General features: G+C 36.3%; 1 protein-coding gene across 2 annotated transcripts in view; it reads left to right on the top strand.

The window, feature by feature from the left end:
- Window positions 1-22,874, top strand: part of ANO3 (anoctamin 3) — a gene marked incomplete at its 5' end in the record, with an annotated part of 271,220 nt that overhangs the window by 121,849 nt on the left and 126,497 nt on the right. For both annotated transcript variants that reach the window (XM_080815458.1, XM_080815459.1), the window contains one exon: window positions 20,430-20,588. In XM_080815458.1, the coding sequence (XP_080671584.1) occupies window positions 20,430-20,588 (159 nt within the window). The remainder of the gene's footprint in view (window positions 1-20,429; window positions 20,589-22,874) is intronic.

Below are 22,874 nucleotides of genomic sequence, written 5' to 3'. Positions count from 1 at the left end.
GAATTAAAAATGTGTTTGATAAAATTGGGTTCTCCATGAGGCATTAGAATGAGGCTAAGCCTTGGTGACTTGTTAACAAAGTAGGGAACTGGGGTGTGTATACCTCCCAACTCTACCTCCCCTCTTCTTTGTTGCTTCTAGAGTGAATGTTCATGGATGCTTTTGCCTAAGTAGTTATGACACCATAAGATCTAGATTTTTTCTCTTCATTTATATAGTTTAATTAGTTTCTTTTTAACTTTTTTCTTTCTGCATGTATAAGAGTCACTTTACTTGTAATATGTTACCTGATTAGGAGAACACATCTGTTCAGTAAGGCTACCTTTCTTTAGCCCCAACTGGCATGATAACTTCCTGCATTGAACTTCTGCAGCAGCACTTGGTTATATCTTTGTAAAAGTGTAATTAAAAATGCTTATCATTTTGCCAGATAGCCACTTGGTCATTTAATCCCTGCCACTTGTTTTATGGAACTACTTGTTTTTACGCAGATGCATTCCTCATCCTGGTGCCCATTCGGAGTTTCGTCATTTAGTAATTACAGTAGTCAGTTCACTGCGTTAACTACCCACTAAACACTCTCATAAACCCACTCACTGATCCACACGGTTGGACTTCAGGGTGCGTCTGTCTTGTTCACGTTTCTTACACATGCCTTAAATAGTAACCAGGACGGAACACTAAATCGTACTTGTTAGAGAGCACATAATTCTATAATGTAGGGAATATTTGTCTCCTCCTTTATGAATGAGGAAATCAGTGAACACAAAAGTTAGTAAAATCCGGGGCATTTGGGTGGCTCTGAAGCCTCTGCCTTCAGCTCGGGTCATGATCCCAGGGTCCTGGGATCGAGCCCTACATCAGGCTCCTTGCTCCGTGGGAGCATGCTTCCTCCTCTCTCTCTGCCTGCCTCTCTGCCTACCTGTGATCTCTGTCTGTCAAATGGATAAGTAAAATCTTAAAATAAAGATATAAATAAATAAATAAGTAAAAATAAAAAATAAAATAAAAAAAATTTAGTAAAATCTAAGTCCACCTAGCTAGTTAAGAGGCAGAGTCAGAATTCAAATCCAGATCTGTCCGCCTCCATGTGATGGAAAGAAATAGCTAAGGTAAAGAAAAGGGCACAATTTGCATCACATTATAGGTGATTAATAAACTTCTTTTGTTCAAACTGGAATATATAGGGCATGACTTTAATACTCATTTCATTCTTCTGATTGCTGTTCACCTCTGTATCCAGTCACTTGAACAAGTGTCTGGGATTGAGTTGGAGCTAAAAAGAGATTTGTTGAATGATAGATGCCTTTTTTTTTTCCTATGGAATGTGGCTAAGTACAGTAGATGTGTGTGTGTGCGCATGTGTGTGCACTTTTCAGGTTCATGAAAGTTGCACCTCTTGAGTTTAAGTAATCTAACTTTCATGGCATGTCATTTGTTTTCATCCTTGTTTATCGACATATTTGTTTATTGTTCTATATAGGAACATGTTGGGAAAGGACTGCTGTGGGTAGTTCCAGGGGCAGTATTGGATAAAAGATAAGCTCTGATGTAATGGCTTTCCACATCCTTCAAAGAATTACAATCCTGCGTTTAGCTTCTAAGCAGGGGTGTGTTATAAACGATTTGCATCAGTAAACCAGCAGAATACAGTGAATTTTTCTGCCTTCCAAAATGTCTTGACCATTCTTACTTTATGTTCTTATTTCTGTTTTTTATGTGATGCGCTATCTATTACTTTTTGCCAGTTTTAGAACACTGCAGCCATTGACTAGAGATGAAGCTCTTACGTGGTAGGAAGGACACAAGTTAGCCCAGTTCTGGACTTGAGATCAGTTTTTTAAATCAGTTTTTAAAATTCATGGATATCTGTCCTGGCCTCTTGTCTTCCTACTCCATGCTCTCAGCCCTCAGGGACTAGAAATCCCTGGCTGAATGTCAGACGCAAAAGGCACTACCCCTTAGCCTCCTCAGGGCATTTCCTTCTCCCCTCTCCACCACCAAAACTCCAACCCCAGTATCTCAAATCTTGCTCTTTCCAATACAAATTATAAACCCAGATTACGTCTGATTTAAGCAAAGCATTAGCAGCTTGTTAAAACTACGTGTTTGCCAAAGCATGGTTTTCAAAATAATTTTTAAACTGAACCACAATGACCTAAACATTTTTAAGATGGGACTTTATTTTAATGTGTGTTAAGAAAAAAAACCAGCACATTAAGCTTACTATTTTTTAGGTTAATATTATTTTGGCAAAGGCTATTTTTTTTTTTTTTAAGAAAGAGTACAAGCTAAAGAAAACATTTTAAATAAGTGGTCTATGACTATGGCCAAAAATGGAGATGTATGATTAAAGGTTGATAAACAATGCCATATTGTATCTTGTCTAATCACTTCTCAGATGACAGTCATCATTCATCGAGAACCTAGGCAGTCTGGTATTCTTGCTGGTTCTTGTACACACTTCAGCCACCATCTTCACAGTTTCCAGAGAATAAATAGGCCTTATTATTACCATTTCATAAATACAGATGCTGCATCCTTAATTAAGTTTTTGGGCACAGTGGCATGAGATAAGAAGCAGAACTGAGTCTTCATCTCTGGTGCTCCAACTATAAATCATGCTGTCTTCATAGAATTAAAGAAGTACGAATGTCTTCACTGACCTCAGTTTCAAACACAGGCCATTATTGTGTGTTAGTTTTTCCTAGTCTCTGAAAAGGGAAGATTAGTAGGGGAAAAGGAAATGTTGTATACCTTCCCTAATGTCCATTTTTAAAATAAATTCAAATGACTGCCCTGTTAGTTTACCTATGGGGTTTCCAACATGCTTAGAGGCTTTGCTTTAAGAGATTAAACTTTTTTTCTGACGAGGCCTGCCAAGGGAGCTTAGCGGACAAAGGCAGGTGTCTCTCACCTGACCCAGTTCTTTGCCTGGTGCCCACAGAGCTCTAAGGGGGCCCACACATGAGCCCAGGGCATCTGCGAACTCTCTGAAATTATTATATGCGTGGTTGTACAAATATGTAAGTGTGTGTATTTTTCTTGGGATACTGCCTATTACCAAAGAAGGTTAAAAAACCATTGGTTTTATCTTGACCTGCCCTTCTAGAGCTTAGGAAACTAACCTACCAACACTGGAGAAGCCTGTACAAGTATAAATAGCCAGGACCATAATTTTAAATGAACCTCATGGGGACCACAGAGTTCGTCTTTCTATCTCTTTACTAATATCCCTCAAGAGTAGCTCTGGAGCTGGAAAGAACTAAGCTCATGGCAAAGTAGGCATTAATATTCTATGATATATTTTCAACGCCAACTTTCCAGTTTCCAACATGACCTGATTTATTTTTGCTCAGTAGATTATTTGTAGCCAATGTGAAAAGGTCCTCTGCTTTATGATGTTAGCAAAATCAGTTGTTTGATAATCTGTTTTCTGCTTGCTCGGTCTCAAGAGATTCTTGTCTTATTGATAGAGCTTTTAAGGAGAAGGAGAGAGGAACGGTGGACTGCTGGGTCATGAGAAATAATTTTCTGCAAATGTAAGGAACACAAGTCTCATCTCTTCTGCAGGAGCCAATACGCTTCTCATTAGATCAAATCCACCTGGTGTGAAGGTTATGGGAGATTTTATCCAACACCTTCTTAGCGAATGTAATTCATGTTAAACACCGAATAATAGAATAGTTTGATTTGGAGCATTATATGAGTTTTCCTAATTTCCACGTATGGTCATGGACACCAATGATGATACTAACCATTTATTCAGTGCCAAAAAAATATGATACCCTGATCAGTAGCTCTGCCATTTCAAGTTAAATATTCAAGTGAAACAGGAGCCTTTGACCAGGATAATGTTCTGGGCCACTACCGTGGCCAGAGATATTTTTTACCCTGTTCTATATTTTGACTTGACATTTTTATTTCGCATTTCAAAACTGCAAGTAAATTCAACCTGCCCTGTTAAAATTGGGCTTTTCAGTATTGAGCGTCCCATTCCTTTTAGGCATCTGTTAAACCTTTCATCTATTGTGAATCCAGAGCCAAAAGGAGAGAATATCTTAATATTTTAGGTACATATACTCTGACATGTCCTAAAAATATCTTGGACAAACTAGGCTGATTGGTTTATTCACCTGTGTGTACCCCTGGCAACCATACATAGAAAAGTGCCAATGCAAAAGCCTACATTTGCGGGATCTGCAAATGTCCTGGAGGTAGAAGTGACCTATGTACTCAGGTATGCAGCTTACCTCTCCATTTCTGATTTCTACTCTGTTCTGAATTGACCTAGCAATTCCTCACTATCTTGTGAATTCTTTGATAATTTTTAAGGTTCTGCTTTGCATAATGTTTGTTTGTTTTCATAGGAAGGATTGATCCCAGTAACTAGAAGTAGTTCAGCATTTTAAAAAAATATTTCCACTGGGCTTGTGAGATTACCAATCTTTTAAATCACTTTCCTAAACTCATGTTGGAAATCATCAAGTCACCCTTCATTATGGACACCCTTTTTTTGTTTTGTTTTAAGAGCTCTGGGGCTCCTGGCTGGCTCAGTCAGAAGAGTATGACACTCTTGATCTTGGGGTTGTGAGTTCCAGCACCATATTGGCTGTAGAGATTACTAAAAAAATAATAATAATTTTTTAAAAAATTTATTTTTTTAAGATTTTATTTATTTATTTGACAGATAGAGATCACGAGTAGGCAGAGAGGCAGGCAGAGAGAGAGAGAGAGAGGAGGAAGCAGGCTCCCTGCTGAGCAGAGAGCAGGACGTGGGCTCGATCCCAGGGCCCTGGGATCATGACCCGAGCCGAAGGCAGAGGCTTTAACCCACTGAGCCACCCAGGCGCCCCAATTTTTTTAAAAATTTAAAATGAAGAGCTGTGTAAGGGAGAATATAAAATTCACGATAGCAAGAAATGTGTTGATGTTACTGATTTTTTTCAAACTCTCTACAAAGTTAATTTCCTCAAACTCCTTTATAATAACATGGTATTTGATTTTATTTTGCATTTAAAATTTGATCTTTTAGTCTAAAGATCTTCATTCTCACGCTTTCAGTAAATTCTTAAGTGGTTTTGCATTTGTTTTTTTAATTTCCAAATGATCACTGCCAGAAGTACATAATAACTTCAGGCTGGATTTAAACAGAGTTTATGTGTTAAGTTGTAGGTGGCTGACAGGAGATTTGACAGTGCTCACATCTCTTCAGCATATGAACTCTGAGGTGATCATCTGTTCTTAATGATGCCCCTGAGACCTGTTATATAACAAAAATTCAACCAAGTACATTCTGAAGTTCTTAATTGGCTTTATTAATCTGTTTAGGAATCAGGTAGCATCCCCTCTAGCAAGCAGAGGACAGCTTCAGAGGACTACAGAAAAGGGTTTTTAAAGGTAGAGAAAGAACAGAACAGAAGGAAATCATTAGCAAAGAATCCATTGTTTTAGGCAAGGTCACCCTCCTAAGGGGGAATAAAAGGGGTCTATTAGTAAATTGCCTAGTACTGACCAGGAAATTTCCATGTTGGCTGGTTAAATGTTAATTCCTGGGGAGCGGGGATGTGTGTGCAATGTTGGGTTAAACAGCAGTTAAGTTAGGTAATAAGTCTTCGTTTACTGACTTGGGACCTTAACCTAAGTGATGCCGTCTTGGGCCTGTGGTTTTCTTTTTAACAGATCTCATGGAATTCCTTCTGAACCACCAATGATCAAATACATTCAGTTTAATATCTCTGATAAGCTTATTTTACCATATTTCATTTAAAAATGATAATGTAGGCACAAGTATAGTTGACTGAAGGGGGTATGCAGTTTAGCGACCATGACTAAAATTAAAGTTTTACTGTTTAAAGGTCTTTGATTATAATAACTATAGTGTGTGCCATTTTAAGTATCATAGAGTGTTTCATGCATTTAATTGAAATAGTCAAGCAAGTTTGTCATTGTTCCCATTAGACAGGTGAGGAAACTGAGACTCAAGTTATAAGTAAGATTTTAACTGCTAAACAAATATATAATCCTAAGCTGTTAATTACAAGGGTCAACAGCAATGCTGATCTTTTGAATTATTATCACTAAGAATATTTCAGGCATATTGAAAACTGTATTATTAGAACATATTTAGCTGTAACAAGCTATATTGAACACTGAGCTTTCCTGGATCTGAATTATTTGCCGGATCTGTTTCCAAGTAATTATTACAGACAAAATTGAAGACTTCCACATAATACTCCCTGATCCTTTTCCTCAATTTGTCTCAATGTAACCATTCTTATGATTTTGGTGATTAGCTTTCTTATGAATATTTTTGTACTTTTATCACCTATGATATCTATCTATCCTGGAACAATAATGAGTATTGTTTTTCAGGTTTTTAAACTCTGAAGAAATACATAATATATTTTATACTGCTTTTTTGAAAGTTCAAGAGCTCCTCTTTTTTTTTCTTTTTTTTTTTTTTAAAGATTTTATTTATTTATGTAACAGAGAGAGAGAGAGATCACAAGTAGGCAGAGAGGCAGGCAGAGAGAGAGGGGGGAAGCAGGCTCCCCGCTGAGCAGAGAGCCCGATGCGGGGCTTGATCTCAGGACCCTGAGATCATGACCTGAGCCGAAGGCAGAGGCTTAACACACTGAGCCACTCAGGTACCCCAAGAGCTCCTCTTTAAGAGCTTTTTGAGCAGATACATCATATCCCATCCTGTGCCCATACAAAGAATGGCATTAATGTATCACCACAGTTTGTTTATTCAGTCCTGGTTGATGAGAAGTTTTATCTTTCTAGTCTTCTGTTCCAGATAATGTAATAATGTTTCTTCTTTTGTTAAATGCCTATTAATAGCATCACTGATTTTCTTTTGGATTATTTGTCTTTTCTTACTGATTTAAAGTAGTTATTTATATATCCTGGAGACTATTCCTTTATTGGTTGTAGTCATGAAAAATACCTTCTAATGAAAGCTTACCTTATCACATTCTTTATGATCTTTTAATGTACAAAGGTTTTATTTGAAGGTAGGCTTACTAATCATAGCTTTATCTTATATACGGACCTAGAGGCTTTTTTTAATGCAAAAAATAAACACATAAAACTACTTGTCTACTAAAATCATCAAAATAGTCTATAGTTTATTGTGAAAGTTTTAAAATTTTGCTTTTCACATTTGTCTTTTAACTTTTTTTTTTTTTTTGTATGTGGTATTATTCCAAGAAAAAGACTTTTTTAGTACCACTAAATGACTCATCTACCTATCCAGGAAAAGTACATGGATTTGTAATTCCATCTCAGTTCTCTGTATGTAGGTCTTTTTCTAGGATCTGTATTTTGTTTCTTAGATTGTCCCTTCCAGCATGAATACCCTGCTGCCTTAATTACTATAGAATTGTAACAAATATTAGCATTTTAAAAGACATGCCCACTTACCTAGTTCTTTTTCAAGATTTTCCTATCAAATACACTTTGATCTTCCATATAATATAAAGATTAGCTCATTAAGTGCATACATGTATACAAAACCATATTTAGACTTTCAGTTAGAGACCAACTTTATAGTGAATGTGAGATAGTGAGCATTTTCACAATACCAGTCTTGCTGTGATGAACAAACACATTAACGTGTAGTATCGGCAAATTTATGTATCCTTTTTTTTTTTTGAGTCCTGTCTAAGAAATATTCACCTACTGTGAGTTCTTATGTCAGCTTTTAGAAGATATATATATATATTTTTTTGTGCATTTTAAAATCAATAATCCATCTGTAATTGATTTTTAGAACTTTATTGAAATAAAATTCACATACCATACATTCATTGCCCATTTAATGTGTACAATTCAATGATTTTAGTATACTTCCAGGCTTGTGCAACCATCACTGTAATATCCATTTTAAAATATTTTTTAAAGAAAACCTGTACCCACACCTCAAAAAACCCATTAGCAGTTACTTTCCATTCCACTCACTCCTCCAACCCTAGGAAATGATTAATATATATTCTGTATTTATTTGTCTACTATAGAATTTCATATAAGTGGAATCATATAATAATGGTCTTTTGTGACTAGCTTCCTTTACTTTGTATATTATCAAGGGTCATCTGTGTTGTAACATGTCAATATTTAGTTTGTTTTTAATGCCAAATAATATTCTGTTATATGGATATTACACATTATCACATTTTATTTACATGTTTATCATGTAGACATTGCATTACTTTTTCTGTTTTCCTATTATGAATAATGTTGCTATGAATATATATATATACACACACACACACACACACACACACACATATACATGTACATACATACATACATACAAGTTTTTGTGTGGATTTATTCTCCTGGGTATATACCTGGGAGTAAAACTGATGATTTGGTAACTCTATGTTTAACATTGTAAGTAATTGCTGAACTGTTTTCCAAAGCTTATTCACTATTTTACATCTCCACCAGTGGTTGAGAAGGGTTCCCATTTCTGGTTTAATGTTTGTCATTTTGATTATAACCATCATAATAGGTGAGAAGTGGTGTTTCACTGTGGTTTTGATTTGCATTTCCCTAATATTTTCATTTAGGGAGTAGGACTGTTGGCCATTTGTATATCTTCCTTGGAGAAATCTGTATTCAGATCCTTTATCCATTTTTAGCTGGGTTATTTATGTTTCTATTGTTTTTTATATATTGTGAATATAAGTCCCTTATCAGACATATTTTAAGAATATTATTCCCATTCTGTGGTTTGCATTTTCACTTTCTTTGTTTTTTAAGATTTACTTATTTATTTGAGAGAGAGAGAGAGAATGAGCGCACAAGTTGGGGAGGGCACGGGGCGAGAAAGAGGGAGAAAAGCCGAACCCTGCTAAGCATGGAACCCCACATGGGGCTCCATCTCATGATCCAGAGATCAAGACCTGAGACCACATCAAGAGTGGGCTGCTCAACTGACTGAGCCACCCAGGCACCAACCCCCCCAAACCTTTTTAATTTCTTAATGTCATATTTTTTGGAGCACAAAGTATTTAATTTTGATATAATCCTATTTATGCTGGTATTGTACTTAAGAAATTATTACCTAACTCAAGGCCCCACATATTTATTCATATGGTTTAGACTAATAATTGTATACTTTTCTTCATTACATTAAGGTCTATGGTCAATTTTGAGTTAATTTTTGTGTATGGTTTAAGACAGGGATCCCACCTCTTTTGCAAATGGATATACAGTTGCCCTAAGCACCATTTGTTGAAAAGAACATTTTTCCCATTGACTTGCCTTGGTACCGTTGAAGGTCAGTTGATCATAACTTTATGGGTTTATTTTTGAACTAAAATTGATGTTTGGATATAGCATAAAGTATGAATAACTTTTACACCAATATCTAATTTATCTGAATCAGCATTATTTACCAAAGCAACTGTATCTTCATTTCCTTTCCTAGCTTTACTGAATTTTCTTTAGCTTATTAGTTATTTAGAAGTTTTATTTTAAAATTTATCAGTGTTCGTTTCCATTATTTTTGTTATTTTTAAAATTGATTTCTATATCTTCATCCAGAGCAGCCACACTGTTAACTTGTCAGCATGTGTTACGGTTTTCTACATATTTTTTTTTCTGCCTGGAAACTAAAGTTATACATACGTTCCTGCTGATTCCTCTAGAATTTGAATAGATGCGTGTTTTATTTTATCTATCATTTCTAGATATTATATGACATCAGGGTTTTGAAATTATGTTGTTTGCCATAATCCTGGAATCACAACCCTGATTTTCTATTTTTATGCCCTACTTCTGAAACTTGGAGCTAAATTTTTACTGGGAGTACTTTACATCTCTGTGTTTTCCCCTTTACGCTTTATTTCGTGTCAAAACGAGTGCCACGTCCCAAAGTATGTGCTTTGTATTCCAGTCAACTTAGGAAATTTGAGAACATTGAGCTAGATCAGACTGCTTTTCATTTTGGAATAAGAGAACCCCTGTCTCCCTGTCTCCTATTTTCTTCTTCATGATATCAAAGGTGCCTACTCAGTCGAAGTCAAACAGATCTCAGTTGTCATTTATAATTTTTTTCTGAAAAGACCTTTGAAGTACTTTAAGGAATGAATTCAACTGCCCGATATTTATGTATCATTTTGTACAGAAAAAAAATCCCTACCTAGAGTTAATTGAAAAACCCTTAGAGGACTTAGAAAACAACTTCCTGGAGAAATATTTGGGGAAAAGAAGAAGCGTCATGGAATGTCAGAGCTACAAAGGGCCTTTATTTGTCATAGCACCCACGCTTTGATTCATGGTAGGGATTGAGAGAGGAAACGCCAATTGTCTACAGCCATGAAAGTAGGGAATAGAACTATGAGTAAACCCAGATTCTTTTATTTCCTTCCATTTTCTTTTTTTATATCCTTTGTTGTGGCCATTTCCAAACTGATAGGTTTTCCCCTAGTTATCCTATGGAGAGGTTTGGTAAGTGAGACTGTAGCCTTCTTTCCCTAGTACAGTATTTCATGATTTCTTTTTAAAGTCAACTTTTAATCTTTTAAATAAGTCCTTTTAAAAAAGATTTTTATTTATTTATTTAACAGAGAAAGACACAGTGAGAGAGGGAACACAAGCAGGAAGCGTAGAAGTGGGAAAAGCAGGCTTCCCGGAGAGCAGGGAGCCCAGCGTGGGACTTTATCCCAGGACCCTGGGATCATGACCTGAACCGAAGGCAGATGCTTAACAACTGAGCCACCCAGGCGCCCCTTAAATAAGTTCTTTAATTTTGACCTAATTTATAGATCTTACTTTGATAGCCAGACTCTAGGATGGCCCAAATGATCTCTCCCTCCAGGGATTCACACTCTTGCATCATCCTCTTCCCTATGACTTGCTTCCAAACACCAGAATAAAGCAAAGGGATGAGACATCACTTCTCTGACCGTGTTACATTGTGTAAAACTGTCTTGCTGTCAGGTTCACTCTGGAGACTCTTCTTTTTGATTTAAGTCTCAGCCCTGTTGGGAAAACCCATATGTCAAGGAACTGTAGGAAGCTTCTGGGAGCAGCGGTTGGCCTCCAGCTAACAGCCAGCAGGAAGTCAGACATTCATTGCTTGGCCACAAGGAAATGACTTCTGCCAAGAATCTGAGTTATGTTGGAAGTGGATTCTCCCTAGTCGGGCCTTAAGATAAGAGTAAAGCTCCACGCTGACTCCTTCCTTGGTCGCAGCTTTGTGTCGTCTAAGCAAAAGACCCAGCTAAGCTACGCCTGAACTCCTGACTTACAGAAATGGGAGTGATGTATCTGCATCGTTTAAAGCTCCTAAATTTGTGGAACGTTTCTTATGCAACAAGAGATAACTAATACCATAAAATATGCTAATCTGATACATTAAAATGCATCCTCATGCATTGGTGTACCATTAATGAAGCAAACCGACAATTATCTAACTCAGATCCACCAGCAGGAGCTTGCCAGCAGGCCAGGCAAATATAACCAACAAGATGCTCTGTCTGACTGACAGAAACAGATTTGAAGTTTTGAGTAAATGATTTTTGCCCAACTTGTAAACATTAATTGAATTAATTCAATAAAAATTAAGTCAACAAGATGCTCTATGGGCACAATACCAAGTATTTAGTCTAACAAAAATTACAATGACCTAATCTCATTAATCACTTTACTTTAATAAGCTATGGTTTCTAAAACCTCCCCCTCCTTTTTTTTTTTTGTACACAGAGGGCTTCCTCTTTAGAATTTCCTCTCTCTCCTCTATATCCCTACTTAATAACATCACATGATAATAAGAGTAATAAGAAGAGGCATATCTGTAATATTTTACATTTTTTTTACTTCTGTCATTTATGCATCATGTCATTAAGCATGTATTTAGAGTGTCCTATGTATACATTCAATGATAGGATTTTTAAAAAGATATTTTAAAAGATATTTTAAAAGATTTATTTAAAAGATATTTTAAAAGATTTTATTTATTTGTTTGACACAGAGAGAGTACAAGTGGGCAGAGCAGCAGGCAGAGGAAGATGCAGGCTCCCCGCTGAGCAAAGAACCCAACATAAGGCTCCATCCCAGGACCCTGGGATCATGACCTGAGCCCAAGGCAGACATTTAACTGACTGAGCCACCCAGGTGTTCCTCAATGATTGGATGTTAAAATGGACAAGAGACCATCTTTCTTGTGCACATTGCCATACTTAATTTTCACTTCACTACACCTGTGTGAACTGTTGATATTATTAGGAAGAGAAATTTGACTCTCTCTGTAACTTGGATGCTCTAACTGCGAATCCAATTTTTACTTTTATCCACTAAAAGAAAACAGCTTGCTTCTCCTTTTAATAATCTAAAATGACCTTTATTGATGTTTCTACAATGCACCAAACTTATTTTTGCATTTTACTTGTTATCATCGGAATTACATCTTGTATTCTTTTTTTTTTTTTTTTTTTACCATATTGGACCTTACAGGGTACAATCTCACTTTGCTTCATTTATTACTATATTCTCAGAGCTACAAGAGTTCTTAGCACGTAGTAGATATGTAATAAATACTTTGTACAAATAAATATGAGTATATTGTTTTATTAGAGAAAAAAGATCACAGTGCTAAATGGAAAGAAATAGAGCCCTCTGGCTTTATTATAAGAATGGACTTTGACTTCAAGACATCTTTCTGCTCTTCAACATGTGTATTTAACTAGTATTGCTAGTAACATGATAATAAGAGATACAAGGTAGCTGGTAAGATACATGACATAACTTAGTCTTTAAAAAAAACTTTTAAAAATGCTTTATTAAAAATACTTTTATTTTGGGGGGCTTCTTGGTGGCTCAGTGGGTTAAAGCCTCTGCCTTCAGCTTGGGTCATGATCCTAGGATCCTGGGATGGAGCCCCACATCGGGCTCTCTGCTCAGCAGTGAGCCTGCTTCCTCCTCTTTCTCTGCCTGCCTCTCTGCCTGCTTGTGATCTCTGTCTGTCAAATAAATAAATTTTAAAAAATCTTTAAAAATACTTTTATTTTTTAGAACAGTTTAAGGTTCACAGAAAAATTGAGCAGAAGGAAAAGATTTCCCGTATACTCCCGCCCCCACACATGCACAGCCTCTCCCATTATCAACATCCCACACCAGAATGGGAGATTTATTACAGTTGCTAAACCTGCATTAACACGTCATAATCACCCAGAGTCCATAGTTTACATTACGGTTCACACTTGGTGTTGTACATTCTATGCCTTAGAACAAGTGTATAATAACATGTATCCAACATTATAGTATCACTTAGAATAGTTTCACTGCCCTGAAAATCCTCTGTGCTCTGCCTCTTCAGCCCTCCCTCTCTCCTGTCCTTGGCAACCACTGATCTTTTTATGGTCTCCATAGTCTTGCCTTTTCCAGAATGTCATATTGTATTGCACAGTATGTTGAGTTCCCAGACTGGCTTATACAGTATTGTACAGTACGTAGAGTTCTCAGAACCGGCTTCTTTCACTTGGCAACATGGTCATCTTTGAAGCTGAGGGAAAAAAAAAAAACTTAATATGATTTAAAAACAAACCACAAAACTTTGGCTGCTGTGAAGATACCAAGCAAGAAGGAGAATGGACATGTTTAGTCCTACCCCTTCCCAAGTGTGTTTCTTCCCTGTAAGTCTACCTGGGAGAGTAAAACTCAAGAAGCAGATCTACGCCAAGACTGGAGTAAGGTCTGAAATGTCTGGGGTATTCCTGGTTACTGTTTTGTTTCTGTGATTAGATATAGATATGCCATTTGGAAGCTACCATTTGGAGCAAACAGCTTTGGCCCACCTGTTACATATCCTGTGAGCAGGTGAGGCTGCAGAATCTTTCTGCACCTGCCTCTAGGCCAGGGTGGTTTGCTTCTTTCCTGTATACCCAGGAAGCATAAGCAGTGAGGGAGAAGAGGCTCTGCCCTGCTTCTCCAAAACCTCATCCCTTAATCTGGGAGCTGCTCAGAATGACACAGCTTGCACACCCACTTGGTGTCAAGTAAAAGGAAGATGAAAGGAATTGCTTTGGGAATCCCAGATGGGATAAACTTGCTCTTTGGCTAACACAAGACCTTTCCGTCTATTTTAAAGTCTGCCTCAATTTCAGCATCTATGAAATGGGGGGAAAAAGAGCACTTATCTCTTAGTTTTTATGAGCGTGAAATGTGTGAATATATATGCAAGGTGTGTAGAAGAGTGCTTGGTTTCTGCTTAGCTTGTGTTAGTATTGTTATTTCTTTAGATATTACTTTGATAGTTATTGTTTTCTTAAATAGTTTTCTCTACCAGATGTAATATAATAGGAGCTAGAATACAATCTACCATCTGATAAAAGTACCAGAGTTTCAGATTTCTAAAGACAATGGGGACAAGAATTAGGGTTGTCTTTCTGTTACGGAAGCAATCAGCCTGGCCAGGGTCTTCTCCACAGTGAAGGCCACGTCTGTATAGCACTGAAGTGTGATTTTTTGGGATTCCTAAAACTCATGATTAAAGATGATTTGCATAGGAAAATTTGCATAGTAATTAGATTTCTGACACATTTTTAGTTAAGCTAGGTGTGTTAAAAGATATATATGTATTAATATACTTTGTGTCCCTGAGGACACTTAGAAAATTAAAACATTCTTCTCCTGTAAGTACCATTTTAAAATAAAAAATTTCTATGACAGAAAAACCAGAATTTTTATTAATTCAGCAGCACTTAGTAAATTTCTACTCATGGGCAGGATTTCTCCTGAACCACAGTGCATGTGTATTTTCTGTTAGTTTATTTGAACAGGGATTGCTTTTATTGTTGTAAATATGTGAACTTTTTGACAAAACCGTTTCTCGTTTGTCTGAAATGAAAAAAATATTAAAACCTTTTTTCCCCTCTATAACGGGTAAGGTTAACAATAAGAGCTATTGTAAGGAACGGTTTTAACTCCAAAATAAATTATAGTTACATACTAAGGATGTTTGGATTTTTCTCTTATTAAGGAGCATAAAGCTAGAACTTCTGAGGAAAACATGGCATCAGACTATCAACATCAATACAGTCATTTCTGAATTTCTCATTAATGATTGCCAAAAAGTGATACAGAAACACAAAAACAAACACCACTGCTAAAAAATAATGAAAAAGATTTTCATTATTTGAAGTTTGGAAAAAGATTAAGAAACACAAGCATGAAACACAGACACTTGGCCTTAAGAACTGAAACCAGCCTGATGGCTACCCAAATCACAGTGGAGAGCTGGGCTAGCCTGGCCCATCATTGGTCTGAAATGTTGGACTGCAAGGGCCACACAGCGAAGGAAACTAAGCATCCACTGCCCTTAAAAACACCAATTTTCTGAGCCAGAGTCATGCCTTAACCCACATGTGCCTCTCTCTCTCTCTAAATCCAAACAGAAACAGAAATACCCAGAAAAAGGGCGTGGCAATAACTGATTGCATTCTGAATAGCAAAATTTGGATAAAAGGACTATTGCAGGTGGGAGTAGATATTGACAGCACTGAAACCTATGCATACTATAGGTTTTCATGAAACATAGTATGGCAAAACAAGTCCATTTTTAAGGAAAAGTAACTTAGTAGAGACCAGTAACTTTCTAAGTTACTTAGTAACTTACTAAGACCAGGACTCAATAATCAAGAAGATTACATCTGTACAAAGCCATCCATGTTCCATAAAATCTTAAAAGACACCAGAAATTGCATTAGACTCTGTACACATGGGCTCCCTTCTGAGTTGTTTGGCATCCTGAGGGGTTGAAAGCAAATTTTTCTTGTGAATCAACGATTTTTCTCCTAGGTACATACTGATAGAAATGTATGCACACGTGTATTGCAAGATATACACATGAATGTTTATTATAGCTTTATTTTTCTTTAATTTTTTTATATTTTTTATAAACATATAATGTATTTTTATCCCCAGGGGTACAGGTATGTGAATCACCAAGTTTACACACTTCACAGTACTCACCATAGCACATACCCTCCCCAATGTCCATAACCCCACCCCCCTCTACTCCCCGCCCCCAGCAACCCTCAGTTTGTTTTGTGAGATTAAGAGTTACTTATGGTTAGAGCTTTGTATTTAATAGCTGAGACTGGAAACAGCCTGAATAGCAGTTGTTAAGAGAAAGCACAAATAAGGTTTTTTTTTTTATTTATACAATAATATAACAGTGAAAAAGACGAACTACAAATACAAGAAAATTAGAGATGTATTGCACACCCATAATGTAACAGGAAAGAAGCCAGACAAAAAAGTTTATTCATTTTATGTATGTATTTATACATTTTAAAGTATATTCATTTTATTTGCATTTACACAAAGTTTGAAAAGAGACAGAACTAAAATATAGTGTTTAAGGAAATGTCCCTTGATAATAAAACTAAGGAAAGGCAAGAAATTAGTTTCATAAACAATAGGATTATGACTACCTTCTAGGGAGGAGCATGAGGAGGGAGGACATCACAACTAAGAAAGATGATGTAAGGGGGCTTCTGAAGGAGATGGGGGGTTCTCTTTCTTGACTTGGGTAGTAATTATACAGGTATTTGTCTTGTAATAATTCACTATTATGCATTTGTTTATTGCACTTTTTGTTTTATAAATGATGTTTCACAAGTATATGTAAAGGATACCTGCTTTCCTTTGCTCTGATTCCATATCCACACCAACATCCTTTGGATTACTTATCTGTGTTTCCATCTGTTTTTGTCCCGAAGAAGATAATTTTCCAAAAAATTAGAAGGAGTCATTTGGATAATCAGAAAACAAGACAGATCCCAAAACAAATTAATACATTACGTACATATTTTACCTTATTTTTTGTGATAATAGCCGACTTTTTTTTAATCTCAAAAAGTCAGACAACATTGAGAGTCATCTGTGTGCGTTACCTCATTTAGTCATAACAATAATCGTACAATGTTGATAATACTGTTATCTTCCCTGAAAAGCTGTGTGAATTGAAGCTGAGAGGTGAGATTAAGTTACCTAAGAACACAATTAATTAAAACCCCAGTCTGTCTGATACAGGTACCAGTACCATAACCAGCATATCATACTGAATTATACTAACTCAAAAGTATGGTAACCATGTAATTGGTCAGCAGTCACTCGCAGATTAATGACCTGACCTAATTTCATATCTGCCTGACAGAGGACCATGATAAATTCACCAAGACAACATGACCCTTACTGGCTCCTGGCATGTGTTAATCAGTCTTCCTCTCATACACCCTGACGTTCTTCAACTCCATAGCTCAGGCCTCTACTCCTGCACATGTTAGAGAGCATTGTAACTAAACATCTACATGCCTACCACTCCAGATGTATGCTAAAATTCCTGAAAGTCTTCTGTGTCCTCATACATTTATCCCCCAATTTTAACATGGTACCTAGCGTATATTAGGTGTTCAATAAGTTCTTGTTAGCTTGAAAAGAACAAATACTGAAAAAAATATGCATCTCACAAACAGGCAGTTACTACCATAATTTTATTTGAAAAATACCCTAAAATGTATTTTTAATACAAATAGGCAGACTTCTGTTGCTACTTGAAAATGTGCTAAAATCTTTGCAAAGGATTCTTTCTCAGCATGAACCGTAACATGCATATTGTCAAGATATTCTTTAGAGAGGCCAGCTTTTCTGAAAGTACCTGAGCTTTGTGGTTTGTAATGCATTAAATAATTAAGTTGTTTTCGGAACTGTTAATAGATAAGGTACCTGATGGATGAGCAGCATCCCAGCTATTCTGAGCAAAACTAGTTTTATTCTGTCTTCTGGGAATAATAAACATAAAAATTATTTCTAAATTAAATGCATCTATATTGTAATTGGAAAACATTTCACTATTCCAGATAATTTAAGAGATGAGTCTTGATTTCATGTTTGAACAACCATTATTATATCAAACAATTAAATGAGTTGTTCGTTTGGTGTCTAGATACAATGATATATGTAATGAATTTCCTGCCAGTTCTGCTTTTTAAGGTTTGAACATGGTTAGTCAATATATTGGTTAATGGTCGCCATATATGTATTAAAATAAAATAAAATACCTGTAACCTTAGAATTATATAGAACCTATACAATTTTTTAAAAGATTTATTTATTTGTTTTTATTCTTTAGATGGATTGAGAGAGAGAGCACAGAGGGCAGGGGCAGAAGGAGAGGAAGAGAGAATAAGCAGACACCATGCTGAGCTTGCAGCCTAATGCGAGGCTTGATCTCAAGACCCTGAGAGCATGACCTGAGTTGAAATAAAGAGCCAGAGTTTTAACCGACAGAGCCACCCAGGCACCCCTATACAACATTTTTTAAACAAGATTCAAAAGAGATTTCCAAATTTCTCCATGCTTATCTATTACCATTTTGATCACTATTTTTCATTTGGCCTGGTAAAACTCATCATTAATAATTTAGAATTCATAGAATAAATAGATAATAAATTAGAATTCTAGTTAATATAGTTTGACTGAGAACACATTCACTCAGAAACAAAAGCTGTGAATAATGCCTAAGGTCACTTATTGTAAAAACAACAAAAAAAACTGATTTTATTTGATAGTAAAGCAGGTGTTTCTCTGGGAGAGTTGAACATTTGTTTTGCTTAGACTTAGAACAATGGGTAACAGTATCTGACAGGGTTCCACTTTCAGTCCATGGTGCTTTTAAAATGTGAAAAGCACGGCGGTGCCTGGGTGGCCTGATCATTTGGGCATCTGCCTCCTGTTCGGTCATGATCTCAGGTCCTGGGATCCATCGGGCTCTCTGCATCAGCGGCGAGTCTGCTTCTCCCTCTGCCTCTGTGATCCCTCTCCCTCTGTGATTGTTTCGTTCTCTCTAAAATAAATAAAATCTTAAAACAATAAAAAATATGAAAAGCACGTAAAATGGATTAAAAAACTATCTTATTTTCTTTTATTTTTCCTACCAAACAATCATTTACTTCTAGGTCTTCTCACTGAAGGACTTTTGCCTTCACCTGGGATTAAATATGTTATTAATACCATAAGACTCAGATGACCCTTAATAATGGACTGGAGTGGATGGTATACTTCAAGCAAAGGAAAATGTAGAAGAAAATTTGTATATGATTTTGTTTTAACCCAGTCCTTGTTTAAATTAATACAGAGATGTCTGGAGACAGTGGGTCATAAACGAAGTGGGTATAAAGCAAAGGGCACACCATGCCTATTGCAGTTCTGCTGTAATTTCGTGATTATCTTAACCTGTAATAATTTTATTTGTTTTATTTGTTTATTTGTTTTAAGTATTGGAGGGGAGAGGATGAGAGATGAAAACACGATTTCTTCTTGGCCTTATATCCTTGAGGTCAGCCTTACCTAGATACACAGGATTATGGATATTGCCTGCCTTCCTTTGTTCCTCCCACAAATATTTATTGATGCCTACTATGTATCTGATTCTGGGTTAGATGTCTGGAATACTCTGAGGCAAAATAATGAAAAACAAAACAAAACAAAACAACCCTTACCTTGATACAGTTTTTACTCTAGTAAGACAAGGCAGACAGCAAACAAAAGATAATATATTGTTTAGTGTTACATAACATGGTAGAAGTTAGTAAGTGCCAAAAAAAATAGACTGGGGAAAGTGGGCTAAGGGTCTCGGGGAGAGGAGTTATGTGATGTCATTTGTAATGTGGCGGATCACTCAGGTGCCTCAGTTGTCAGGTCAGGTAAGTCTTGCAAGGCAGGAATTTGGTGGAAAATTGGCCAGTCTATTAAAAAATAGCGTGGGTGGATGGGTGCAGCGAGGAGAGGGCCTTAAAGCGATTTTGATGAGCAAGTGATTAGTCTTGGTAAGTAAGCTCTTTCAGCTGGCTCACGGATTTATATCCTGTGAACAAGTATTTCTTGGAGCAAGGAGCTCAGGAATTATTGTTTGGTTTAGTGTTGTTGAACACAGGTTTAGAAAATAGTATCTATTCTGAGTATTATTTAATATTAGAAGCTATGTTGGCTTCAGTACTTATGTTAAGACTTCGTGCCTTAAATGGGAGTTGTAAGTATTAAATAAGATCAAACATGTAAGGCACTTATGTCTGAGACTGATGTTGAATAAACATGCAACATATGCTAGCTGATATTATTTTTATAGGACCTTATTGAATAAAACATACACATTTTGATGCCAACATCAGAGAACCAGTTTCTGGTATGAGACTGTGTAATTTCAAATTCTGGAACATCACTTGTTAGCTTGTCTCCTATTATAGATTGCAACTTTCTCTAATCATCTTTCCATGTCTTATAACTGGAAGGTAAAACAACACATTTTTTTCTTTGCTTTTGGATTGCCCGTATCCAAACCAAAGTGACTGAAACCAAAATGTGTGTGCTTGTCTAACCTACACTATTAACAAGCATTGTTTTATTTGCAGAATGACATGAATTACATAGCATCCAGTGGACTTCTATTTAAAGATGGCAAAAAACGGATTGATTACATCCTGGTTTACAGGAAGTCAAATATACAATATGACAAAAGAAACACATTTGAAAAGAACCTCCGAGCAGAAGGCCTGATGTTGGAAAAGGAAGTAGGTGCTTTAATAACACTTGTTTTGTGACATAATGGGCTAGAAGGGATATAATCTCTTATGTTTTAGCATGGGAAGTGTATAGCACATGTTTCTATAAAATGCATAGTTATTTTCTCCCAAATGTAAAAAGAAATACGTATGTACGGTCCCATTTAAATGTGTATTCCTTTTTTACTTACACATTTCCGTAAATTTAAATATTTTTCAAAGGGCATAACTATTTTTACAGTTTCACAAATTGAAAAAGAAATCATTATACCTATAAAAAGTACAAAACCGACGAAAAGAAAAATGCTGAAAGAGTGCCAAGCCGTTAATGTCTGGGTTTCAATATTGGAACTGTAGTGAGTTCCTCCTCAATCCTTTTTTTTTTTTCCTAATGCTTTTATTTTTATTTCAGACCTTATTTTTTTTAGGGCCATTTTAGGATCATGGCAAACTGAGAAGAAGGTACGGAGATTTCCCATAGAGCTCCTGCTCCCACAGATTTTCTCCCATCATCAAGATCCCTGTACCAGAGTGATACCTTTGTTAGGATTAATGAATCTGCATGGGCTCATTATTATCACCCGTAGTCCAATAGTGTTCACTCTTGATGTTATACATGATATGGGTTTGGGCAAATGTACAACAACATGAATAACATGTATCTACCCTATGGTATAGTGCAAAGTATTTTCACTGTCCTAAAAATCCTGTGTGTTCTGCGTGTGCCTCTCTCTGCCGCCCTCAGCTCCCGGAAACCACTGATCTTCTTACTGTCTCCATAGTTTTACCTTTTCCAGAATATCTTGTAGTGGAACCATACAAATTGTAGCCTTTTCAGGCTTGATGTCTTCCACGGAGTCATATGGACTTAAGGTTGCTCCATGTCTTTTCATGGCTTTAAAGATAATTTCATTTTAGTGCTGAATACTTTTCCATAATATAGATGTCCCACAGTGTGTTTCCTCATTCACCTACTGAAGGACATCTTGGTGGCTTCTAGGTTTTGACAGTTATGAATAAAGCTGCCTTAAACATCTTTGTGCAGGTTTTTGTATGGACATAAGTTTTCGACTTTGGATAAATACCAAGGAGTGGATTGCTGGATCATATGGTAAAAGGATGTTCATTTTTGTAAGAAACCTTCAAACTGTCTTCCCGAATAGCTTCCCATTTTACATTCATTCCCACCAGCAATGAATGAGAGTTCCCATTGCTCCAGGTCCTCACCAGCACTTACTGCTGCCAGTATTCTGAACAGTGGCCATTCTAGTACGTGGATAGTGGTAGCTCATTTTTTTAATTTGCATTTTCCTGACATATGATGTACAGCATCTTTTCATGTGCTTATTTGTTATCTATATATCTTGTTTGGTGGGGTATCTGTTAAGGCCATTCAGCTACTTATTTTCTTTTTGCTAAGTTTTAAGAATTCTTTATATATTTTGGAATAACAGTTCTTTATCAGATGTGTCTGTTGCAAATATTTTTTTTTTAGTCTGTTGCTTGTTTTCTCATTTCTTTTGACATTGTCTTTCACAGAGCAGAAGTTTTTAATTTTTTTTTAAAGATTTTATTTATTTATTTGACAGAGAGAGAGACAGACAGACAGACATCACAAGTAGGCAGAGAGGCAGGCAGAGAGAGAGAAGGGGAAGCAGGCTCCCCGCCGAGCAGAGAGCCCAATGCGGGGCTCGATCCCAGGACCCTGAGATCATGACCTGAGCTGAAGGTAGAGGCTTAACCCACTGAGCCACCCAGGCACCCAGAAGTTTTTAATTTTAAGCAAGTCCAACTTACCAATTTTTTTCATGGGCTGTATTCTTGGTGTTTTATTTTATTTATTTTTTTAATTTATTTTTTTAATTTTTTGACCTTTTTTTATTGTCTTAAGTTAGTCACCATAAAATACATCATTCATTTTTGATGCAGTGTTCCAAGATTAAGTGTTTGTGTGCAACACCCAGTGCTCCTTGCAATACATGCCCTCCTTAATACCCACCACCAGGCTCAGCCTGGTGTTATATTTTAAAAAGCATCCTCATATCCTAGGTCATGTAAGTTTTCTCTTATTTTCTCTTTTAAGAGTTGTATGGTTTTTCATTTTACATTTAGGTCTTGATCTATTTTTAGCTAATTTTCATGAAGTGTGGAAGGGCTGTGTCTAGATTTATTTAGATAGCTTTGCATGTGGATGTCCATTTGTTCCAGCATCATGTGTTTAAAAAACTGTTTTTGCTCCATTGTTTGACCTTTGATTCCCTGCAAAAGATTAGCTGGCTTTCATAAGTCAAGTAG

Source organism: Martes martes (assembly GCF_963455335.1).
Source record: "Martes martes genome assembly, chromosome: 10".
NCBI classification, from domain to species: domain Eukaryota; kingdom Metazoa; phylum Chordata; class Mammalia; order Carnivora; family Mustelidae; genus Martes; species Martes martes.
Note: the sequence above shows the minus strand (reverse complement) of the source record. Positions and strands in the feature narration are given on the sequence as shown.